We start from the raw sequence: 11,138 nt of genomic DNA, 5'->3' as shown, positions 1-11,138 counted from the left end.
TCGATCCGCGGTATAGGAGCATTTGTTTCCTGTACCCGGCCGGACTGACAGGAAGTGCACACTAAGTGAGCACTTCCTGTCAGTCCGGCCGGGTACAGGAAACAAAAGCTCCTGTACCGCGGACCTAACAGAGCTCGGCCACGCTACATTAACAGGCGCAGGCAGGATTCTTTAGAGCGGCAAGCGCTCAGCCTCAGCCACTCAGGCGGCGCAGAATGAGGGGCGCCGCCAGCCGCCCCGAACTTATATAAGCAACTTTTTTTTTTTAAACCGCAACGGGCGCCGGGCGCCCCCTGCTGAATACAAGGGGGGGGGGGTGGAGGGGGCGGGGGGCCCGCCCCGTGGGAAAACATAAGTGCCGCCTCGCCTGCCCATATTACATTGCGGGCTGTCGGCCGCCCGGCGCCCCTGTTGCTATGGCGCCCTGTGCGGCCGCACAGCCCGCACACCCCAAAGGCCGGCCCTGTATCTACTGCACAGGGCACCTCTGCGCTGTGCCCCCATTCTGCATCTCTCGCCGGTAACAACAGGCGTCATTCAGATAGCGCTGTATGGGAAGCCAATGGGAGCTCTTCGCGCAGGCTCGTTTGGCCCATGATCAAGATGAGAGCGGCACGGTGATTGGTGGAATGCGCAGATCGCTGCTATTGGTTATGAGCGGAGAAGGGTAATGTAAATAAAACGTGAAGCGGCTTCCGGTAGAGAAGGTGTATGTGCGGGGGTCGGTGGCTGTCAGCTCCTGGGTAAGAGGTACGGGGGGGCAGGCGTGTGTCATGGCCGGCGAGCCTTATCATGTTGTGGCTGGGATTCTTTCTGTGGTCAGTGTAATCAGATCAGTGTGCTGCAGATGGTTATCCGGCAGATACCGCAGAGGATGGCACCTACTACAGACTATACCACCGTGCTTTATGCTGTGCCATAGCACTGCCTCTATACACTATATAAATACTGCCATACTGTGCCATAGCACTGCCTCTATACACTATATAAATACTGCCATACTGTGCCATAGTACTGCTTCTATACACTAAATAAATACTGCCATAGCACTGCATCTATACACTATATAAATACTGCCATACTGTGCCATAGTACTGCTTCTATACACTATATAAATACTGCCATACTGTGCCATAGCACTGCCTCTATACACTATATAAATACTGCCATACTGTGCCATAGCACTGCTTCTATACACTATATAAATACTGCCATACTGTGCCATAGCACTGCTTCTATACACTATATAAATACTGCCATACTGTGCCATAGCACTGCTTCTATACACTATATAAATACTGCCATACTGTGCCATAGCACTGCTTCTATACACTATATAAATACTGCCATACTGTGCCATAGCACTGCTTCTATACACTATATAAATACTGCCATGCTGTGCCATAGCACTGCTTCTATACACTATATAAATACTGTCATACTGTGCCATAGCACTGCTTCTATACACTATATAAATACTGTCATACTGTGCCATAGTACTCCCTCTATACTCCATATAAATACTGCCATACTGTGCCATAGTACTGCTTCTATACACTATATAAATACTGCCATACTGTGCCATAGCACTGCCTCTATACACTATATAAATACTGCCATACTGTGCCATAGTACTGCTTCTATACACTATATAAATACTGTCATACTGTGCCATAGTACTGCGTCTATACTCCATATAAATACTGTACCATAGTACATTCTTCATACACCATATAAATTAGGGATCGACCGATATAGACTTTTTAGGGCCGATACCGATAATTTGTGAACTTTCAGGCCGATAGCCGATAATTTATACCGATATTCTGGGAATTTTTATTTTTGAGAAAAAAAAATAATTCCCACAAATCTGCTGAAAATTAATGTTTATTGTTAATGTTTTTTTTTTGTTTTTAAATCTTTCTTTTTCATTTAATCTTAATATTTTGGTGTTTTTTTATTTTTACTAACTTTTAGCCCCCTTAGGGACTAGAACCCTTGTCCTATTCACCCTGATAGAGATCTATCAGGGTGAATAGGAGCTCACACTGTCCCTGCTGCTCTGTGCTTTGTGCACACAGCAGCATGGAGCTTACCATGGCAGCCAGGGCTTCAATAGCGTCCTGGCTGCCATGGTAACCGATCGGAGCCCCAGCATTACACTGCTGGGGCTCCGATCGGAGGAGCAGGGGAGAGGGGATCCTGTGGAGGGGCGCACTGCGCCACCAATGTCTAATACTGGGGGGGGGGGGGGCACTGCGCCACCAATGTCTAATACTGGGGTGGGGGGGGATAGGTCATCAATAAATATAACTTGGACAACCCCTCTCTCATTTATTCATATACAGGAGGCGGGAGCTGGCTGCAGAATCACATAGCCGGCTCCCGACCTCTATGAGCAGTAGCTGCGATCCGCGGCACCTGAGGGGTTAACTACCGCAGATCACAGCTACCGCTCATAGAGGTCGGGAGCCGGCTATGTGATCCTGCAGCTCCCGCCTCCTGTATATGAATAAATGAGAGATTAAGCTTCATTGGTTGCGCAGTGGCCATAGCTCCTCCCCTCCTCCTGTCCCCTGTCCTTACATTGGCGGCAGCAGCAGCACAGGGGGAGGAGACACTGCTGTCAGCAGCGCGATCTGTGTTCCCCATACGCTATCGGAATATCAGCAAAATAAATGCCGATACCGATAGCGTTCAAAATCCTGAATATCGGCCGATAATATCGGTAAATCCGATAATCGGTCGATCCCTAATATAAATACCACCATACTGTGCCATAGTACTCCCTCTATACACCATATAAATACCACCATACTGTGCCATAGTACTCCATATAAATACCACCATACTGTGCCATAGTACTCCCTATTTACTCCATATAAATACTGTCATACTGTGCCATAGTACATTCTTCATACACCATATAAATACTGTCATACTGTGCTATATTACTCCCTCTATACACCATATAAATACTGTCATACTGTGCCATAGTACATTTTTCATACACCATATAAATACCACCATACTGTGCCATATTACTCCCTCTATACACCATATAAATACTGTCACTATGCCATAGTACATTCTTCATACACCATATAAATACTGTCATACTGTGCCATAGTACTGCCTCTATACACTATATAAATACCACCATGCTGTGCCATAGTAGTCCTTCTATACTCCATATAAATACCACCATAGTACATTCTTCATATACCATAGAAATACTGTCATACTGTGCCATAGTACATTCTTCATACACCATATAAATACTGTCATACTGTGCCATAGTACTCCCTCTATACTAAAATAATACTTCCAAATACTTTGTAAATAATACCACTGTACTGTGCCAAAGTAGCGCAATACCCTATGTAGATAATAAAGCCATGTGGAACTCTCCTACCCTGTAGTGACCCATACAGTGCCAAACTTGAACCTTTAAATTCTGAGAGAGTAATACTTCCATACAGCAGCCAAGAATAGTGTCTTAGAGGCCCTAGTACTAGCACATGGCGTCCAGTGCTCCCTGATAACAGTCCGTCCTGACATGCTTATCCTGGTCTATTCCAGCACATAAGTGAGGCCTGGGGAACACTCTGGATTGGGTGCAGAGCAGTGCGCTCCAGTCTTCGTGACGCTCTGGCCTAACTCTTGGGGCTCATACTGGTAGGCATGGAAGGTTTGTGTGCTTGAATGGTGGCACGCCCCTTGTTGCAGTCATCCAAGATGGAAAGTGCACTTCACGACTGTCCCAGGCGCCTCATACATAATACCGCCAGCAGGGGGCTGTGGACACCAGAAGAAAGAAGACCACATTTTAAAGGGGTTGTCTCATGTAGGGAGTGAGCGCTGCGATGATCAGCTAAGTGACATGGGTCTGGCTCTTAGGACACCCCGACATCTGCTGTTCTCATAGAAGTAGCCATGTCCTTATTGGAAGCCGCCATTAGCTGTACATTCTGGCTTCTACATGAGGGTCCTGTGTTGGGAGCTCCCCCGTATGGTGTATTATTTACAGTACAATGGATTTATTGGCGGTTTTAATCTGTCCCGGACACTATGGAATAAATCCTGATTTGTTTTGTGCTTCATTTCCTCAGGTTAGAAGTCTACCTCTGAAATGCAAAATGGCCGCTCTCTGTCCTCCACCTTCCCCAGCTGTAGCCAAGACTCTGATCGCTATTGATGGTTACTCGCCGCTTTTAGCCGCTACCTTTGCCTACTGGGACAACATTCTGGGACCTCGTGTGAGGCATATCTGGGCCCCAAAGACTGATGAAGTTGTGCTGAGTGATGGAGAGATTACATTCCTGGCAAATCACACCCTGAATGGCGAGATCCTGAGGAATGCAGAAAGTGGGGCCATTGACGTGAAATTTTTTGTATTGGCAGAAAAGGGAGTGATCATTGTGTCCCTTATATTTGATGGACACTGGAACGGTGACCGGAGCACATATGGCCTCTCAATCATCCTGCCACAAACCGAGCTCTGCTTCTACCTACCTCTACACAGGGTGTGCGTGGCTCGCCTTACACACATCATTCGGAAGGGACGCATATGGATGCACAAAGTAAGTCTACGTTGGCCATGTTGGCATGTGTTGGAACAGTTGGCATCACTCTTGGGATGAGCGAATGTTGTGTTTCAAGTTTGACATACAAGGTTCGGGTTATCTAGGCATTCCGTTATGGATTCCGCTACCACAGACCATAACTTATATGTTCTGTGATAGCGGAGTCCATAATAGAATTCTTAGATAACCCGAACCTTGTACGCCCATATAACAAGTCTATTATGGACTCCGCTGTCACGGACCATATAACTTATGGACCGTGGTAGCGGAATCCATAACTGAATTTTTAGATAACCCGAACTTGAAACATCACTCATTAGATGAATATCCGCCAAAACTGCCGATTTCAGTTAGAGTGGCCATCTAACGTGTTTCTTCCGTTCTTGGCTGTGGTCATGTGACCATGTCCATGCAGCTTTCTTTTTCCCCCTTGTTATGTCCATACAAGGGCAGTAATGGGGTAGTGTCTATGTATCTAGCTGGTGGGAGGAGCTAGAAACTAGCTGGGCGTTGTTAGGGGTGGTGCTTGAGCTATGGTAGAGAAAGGAGAAGTGCATTATGGGTTTGGTTGGATACAGGAAGTAAAGAAACCAGAGTGATTTCTTTAAATGCTGAAAATGGGTCAGGTGGTAGAATTCAAAGACGAAGAGCATGGGAAAGATGTACGTGAGGTAAGCAAATACATGAGCATATCTCTTAAAAACCATAGTAATCCAGGAAATGGCCTTTAAAGGGGTTTTCCAAGATTTTATTCTGATGACCTATCTTCAGGATAGGTCATCAGTTTCTGATCGGTGGTAGCTGACACCCAGGTCCCCCGCTGATCAGCTGTTTGAGAAGGCAGCGGCATTCGCAGTAACACCACGGCCTTCACCAAGCTCGGCTCCGCACGTTGTACAGAAGCTGTGCACGGTATTGCAGCTCAGCCCCACTCACTTCTATGAGTTGCGCCTAGGTCATGTGACCAATGAACGTGACATCACGAAGACTGCAGTGCTACTGCGAGCGCCGGTGCCTTCTCATACAGCTGATCGGTGGGGGTCTCGGGTGTTGGACCCCCACCGATCAGATACTGATAACCTATCCAGAGAATAGGTTGTCAGTTATAAAATCTCGGAAAACCCCTTTAAGGTTACAGGCAAACATAGTGGCTGCCTACCTGCAAACTAAGCGGACGGTAACAATTGCAAGACTGCTCCATTTTGCAGTAAGACCTCATGTCAACGTGGCTTTGCCTGCATATGTGCATTACCTGTGGCTGTTATGTGTCTATACCTAGAAAGGGTGAGGGTCTGTCCTGATCTTGTCATGGACCCTGTTACAGTGCAGTTCTCACAGCTCTTCACTATTAACAAGATGAGGACCTGTGTGATCATCATCACCAGGACAGATGTTCATCCAAGACGGTTCCCCATTCAGGGACTGTACGGAGAATGAACGTGCAGCAAAAACAGGTAAAGAGTTCCAGAGTCTTCAATAAAAAAAAAAATCAAGGTTTTATTTCCACATGAAATCTTTATACAGTTAGGTGCACAAGTGCTTGTACGTTTCGACCTTCAACGAGCTATTATTTTTTATATTGAAGACGCTGGAACTCTTAAAGGGGTTGTCTCATCATGGACAATGGGGGCATATCGCTAGGATATGCACCTATATCGAGAACAGAGCCCCGCAAGTGAAGGAGGGCGCACTGTGCATGCGCAGCCGCCCTCCATTCATTTTCTATGGGGCCTGTGAAAATAGCTGAGTGCTGGTGGGACCCGCACCTATAAGACAATGGGGGCATATCCTTGCGATATGCCCCCATTGTCCATGATGAAACAACCCCTTTAACCTGTTTTTTGCTGCACGTTCATTCTCTCTACAGTCACTGAATGGGGAACTTTCTAGGATGAAAATCTGTCCTGGTGATGTGATGAACACACGCGTCCAGATCTCGTTAGCGGGTTCATATGACCTATTGCTTAATGGAGTTTTTCTTGAATATATTAGCAAATTTTTGCTGAATAGATTTAATTTTACATATCACTATATAGTTAAAATAATTCAGAATTCTTTCCCTCTGGCCACGGAGCCTCAGATCACATCAGTCATCTTATTATCATCACAAGCAGGATTACAATGGAAAGCCTTTGCAGAGATCTGTCATTCACAATAGGTGATTGTCGCATCTTGCCTACTTCCCGCTTTTACCTCTGCCTAGGACAGAGCATGCCCTCAAAACTCGTAGAGCTTTTTTTTCCCACTCTTGAGGAAACTGGGTGGCTCTTCGGAGGCCAAAAACGTACTATAATGGTCATCAGACCGTGCAATAAATTATAGCTCAAAGCTACGCCATCTCATAGATTGTGTAGATTGATTTTCTGTTGGGCGGACTCCCCGAAAGATGCGGTAAATTTATTAAGAGGCCTGCGACTTATGCAAATATAATGTACATAGCTCACAGGAATCTTATCTTTCACATAAGGAAAAATAATTCAGCGGATTTCTGCTTTCATATTCTAGTCTGTGGTTGTAACGTGGTGTCACTTCCCACTCCTTCCCTCTCTTTGTGCAGGGCCAGAGCATCATTTCCATGTTGACTGGAGAAGTCATCCCTATTATGGAGCTGCTGTCATCTATGAAGTCGCATGGCGTTTCTGAAGAAATAGATGTAAGTCTTTAAACCCGGCTGTTTGAGGAAAAAGTCTCCAAATCCATCTGTCAGCTCGGTGATTAATGTATTCTGGTGTCACTGCGTACATTTGTCATTCCTTAGGAAGCTCTGGGGAATATAGCTCTTTGCCGCCCTCTGCTTTGTCTGCTGTGATGTGGGAAACCTGCAAAAAATGAGCTTCTTGCTCTGGGAAATTGTGTGTGTGTGTATACGTTATATATGGACAAAAGTATTAGGACACACTTCTTAATCAATAAATTCAGGTATTTAATTCTGCACCATTGCCACAGGTGTATAAAATCCAGCCACTAGCCATGCAGTCTGCCTTTACAAACATTTGTGAAAGAATGGGTTATACCAAAGAGCTCTATGATTTCCAGCATGGTCCTGTGGTAGGATGTCACCTTTGTAACAAGTCAGACTGAAATGTATTCCCACAGTCGGCTGTGAGTGGTATTATTATAAAACGAAATCATCCACCCCCCAGGGCTCCAGACAAAAAAATAAATCGAGGAGCCATTGGCTCCTAACCTGAAAAATGTAGTCATTAAAATACATATAATTACGGTATAATAAAAAACACACAATTGTTTTACCTAGGGTTGTCGCGATACCAAAATGGACTCAATTTCGATACCATAAAAAAGTATTACGATGCTCGATACCACTTGAAAAAAATGAAACGCCAAAAAAGCTGCGTGCATTCCAGATTTTATGGAACGTCTGGACCATAATAGAACAGTCCTAACCTATTTTTTGTTGGGACAAGGTGACAAAAAAATGGCAAATTGCACTTTTTTTTTTTTTTTTTTTTTTTTTTTCTTTCTGTTATGGCGTTCACCGCATAGGAGATATTATAATAGTTCGCACTTTTCTGGGCGTGGCGATATGTCATTATTATTTTTTAGATGTTTTATATGTAAAATTGGGCAATTTCTCCCCTTAGGGGCTAGAACCTGGGATCTTTCATCCCTTGTCCTATTCACCCTAGCAGAGCTCTATCAGGGTGAATAGGACCTCACACTGTCCTTGCTGCTTTGTGCACACAGCCAGGGCTTCAGTAGCGTCCTGGCTACCATGGTAACCGATCGGAGCCCCAGCATTACACTGCTGGGGCTCTGATCAGAACTGCCACCAATGATTATAATGGTTGGGGGCGCACTGCGCCACCAATGATTCTACTTTATAATACTGGGGTTGCGGGTCGGTTCACTGTGCCACCAATGAATATAGTTTATGCTTAATACAAACGCAGGCTGCGCTGCGGGTGCCGGGCATATCCCATACCCGACACCCAGCCTCTGACTGGGCACTGCGATCTGCTGCTAATAACCCCTTCATCTGACAGACGTTTGTTTGTTTGTCAGGGGATTGGTGGCATCAGCCTCAGGGAACAAACTGCGCATGCGCTAGCTCGTGCATTGCAAGATTACCGCACTCTAGTTTTGTGACGTCGGGGAGCAAGATTTGGAGGATGCGGGGCGGTGCTGGGCTCCTTCACAGTGGGTGTGGCTGGGCTCAGAGTCAGAGAACGCTGGACTCATCTCTCAAGCATGGAGGAGACGGGACTCATCTAAGGTTCATTTACATATCTATAAAAGCACACAGAGCTATGGGGACTGGATATTGCTGATGTGCTAGCAGCGATATAGCAACATATGTCCTCAGCTCTATACACAAAATCCCGGTGACAGGTTCCCTTTAAATGGGCCAATTACTGAGAATGAGGGTTTGTTCCTGATAACTGGTGCAATCATCAGCTTGAGTTAAAGGACCCTAAGGGGCACTTCTGCCTTTTTAGTTTTAGTGACCATGGGGTCTTGCAAACCTGCACAGGTCAAAACTTCTGACATATAACTTGATATTAACTGATAATACTATTGCATGCCTAATATTCGTAATGGTATTTTACCTGCCGACAGCAAGGGAGACACATGCGAAAGGTTCAGGAGCCTAGTGATGCATTTACACGACCCGACAGAGCAGGCAGTGGTCGGGAAGGAATTGTGCATTGCATGCTTGTCTGAGGAGGTGAGAGCTGCCTTTACATGCAGCAATCTCCTCCACTCTATGGGGACGAGCGATGGCTGCTGCAGTCACTTGTCCCCATATAGATTCATAGGAGCACATTTATTAAGACTGGCGTTTGAGGGGCCGACCTCTCCATAACTTCAGCGGTTCCACGGCCGCTTCTAAATGTAAGACTGCTCCCTTTCTGTCTTACATTTTAGACCGTTTTCTACACCTAAAACAGGCGTAGAAAATGGTAAAGGAGACGGGCCTGCCGACCCATCCACACCCGCGTCACACCCACTTTTCTTTTAGACTGGGCATGAGCAGGGAAAAGTCGCAGATTACACCAGAAATACGTCTCATATAGGCGTATTTCTGTTTCCTAAATGACTCCCTTAGTTTCTGGGCAGCAGTGATGGGGAACGAGCATTCATATGGACATTTGTGCCCAATAACAGTCCTGTGTAGAGGGACCATAAGGTAGACTTCAAACACCTCCTTGGAGAACACTGCTTGTTTTTTATGGCATAGTCATGTCGACAGAGGCATCTTTACTGTCTGTTATCAGATTACAGTGGAGGAGATTGCCGCTTGTAAATGCAGCTCTCGCCAACCACCTCTGATAAGCAGGCAATGATCAGGAAGAAAGAGTTCCTTCCTGATCATTGCCTGTTCAGTCAGCACATGGAAATGTGCCATTATTTGGGTAGTCACATAGATCAGTTATCTCTTACATACAATACCTTATCTACAATAATACCAAACAGAATGAGGGTCAGATCAGTGACCTGATGCAGGTGAGCGCAGCATTCTCTAGAAAGAGTCTTCGATATTGTAGGATCAATCAGGATCCGTAGAGGCAAAAAAATAACGCCAGTCGTGGTGAGATCCACATACACTGCTGTTCTCAGTGCCCTCATTTATACTGACATACACTTGCTGGTGTAATGTGCTACGCTCTGTGTGTTTTCCACAAATCATTTTAGAATGACATAAATGGGTCATGCTGGTTCCAGGGGAAGTCCTCCAAAAGTGATCTCCTGACATAAGAGCTTAGCAGAAAATCACAGATGTATTAATCGTGGTTCTATGAACGGGGTTTCAAGAAACCACAGTGTAAAAATCCACCACAGATTCGAGGCATGCCGCAGATTTTCAAATCCCCAACGTGTCCTGTCCTGGAAATGCTGCAGATCTGATTTGTTACAATCCGTGGCTCAGCCCACAATGCAGTCAGCAATGAATGCTGCACTTAGACATGCAGGCTTCACTGTAGTTTTTTATTCTACATATGTGTGAGATCAGACCTCCGCTTAAGGGTCAATTCGCACATCCGTAGTGCATTGCGGATCCATTATTACGGACGTGTAAATGGAGCCCAATTCTGGCGAGCAATGTTCAAGAGGTGAGTGCTACTGCACCTTCATTCAATACTGACAGACTCTACCAATGTGTTCTTCAGAGGCTCCTGTGGGATATGTTGCTGGATGTCCCTTTTTTTTTTTTTTTTTTTTTTTTTTTTTTTTTTTTTTTAATATCATGGGGTTAGAATTTTGGAAAGTTATAGGACTCTTTTTCATGAAAAATCATTCATGATTTAAGTGAAGGGGTTGACGATAACCAAAAGTCAGGTGAGGTCACTGAGCACCAAAGGCTGGTTGATGTTCTAAACTGTTTTCCATCTTCATCCTGGTATATGTTGGCATGAACTCCAGTGTCCGCCATCTCTTTGCCATTCTAGACTATGGTGCCTTATCCTATTCATCCTTTTGATTTCATTTTCTAGATTGCCACAACAGTTCTCAACGATGACGATATTGGTGACAGCTGCCATGAAGGCTTTCTAAGCAAGTATGTATTACCGATGATTTTCTTAGCGTTCC

The 11,138-nt window shown here is 45.3% G+C and overlaps 1 protein-coding gene across 4 annotated transcripts in view; it reads left to right on the top strand.

Annotated features, from left to right (window-relative positions):
* The first annotated feature begins 411 nt into the window (after positions 1-411).
* C9orf72 (C9orf72-SMCR8 complex subunit) overlaps positions 412-11,138 on the top strand; it is a 44,189-nt gene continuing 33,462 nt past the window's right edge. The window contains exons 1-4 of one of the 4 annotated variants that reach the window (XM_044286664.1): positions 412-743; positions 4,113-4,583; positions 7,144-7,239; positions 11,042-11,106. In XM_044286664.1, the coding sequence (XP_044142599.1) occupies positions 4,140-4,583; positions 7,144-7,239; positions 11,042-11,106 (605 nt within the window). In that variant the 5' untranslated portion in view covers positions 412-743; positions 4,113-4,139. Of the gene's footprint in view, positions 751-4,112; positions 4,584-7,143; positions 7,240-11,041; positions 11,107-11,138 lie in introns of all 4 variants that reach the window. The other 3 variants (XM_044286655.1, XM_044286648.1, XM_044286641.1) reach the window with 3 other exon arrangements.

This window comes from Bufo gargarizans, chromosome 1 (assembly GCF_014858855.1).
Source record: "Bufo gargarizans isolate SCDJY-AF-19 chromosome 1, ASM1485885v1, whole genome shotgun sequence".
In the NCBI taxonomy this organism is placed as follows: domain Eukaryota; kingdom Metazoa; phylum Chordata; class Amphibia; order Anura; family Bufonidae; genus Bufo; species Bufo gargarizans.
Note: the sequence above shows the minus strand (reverse complement) of the source record. Positions and strands in the feature narration are given on the sequence as shown.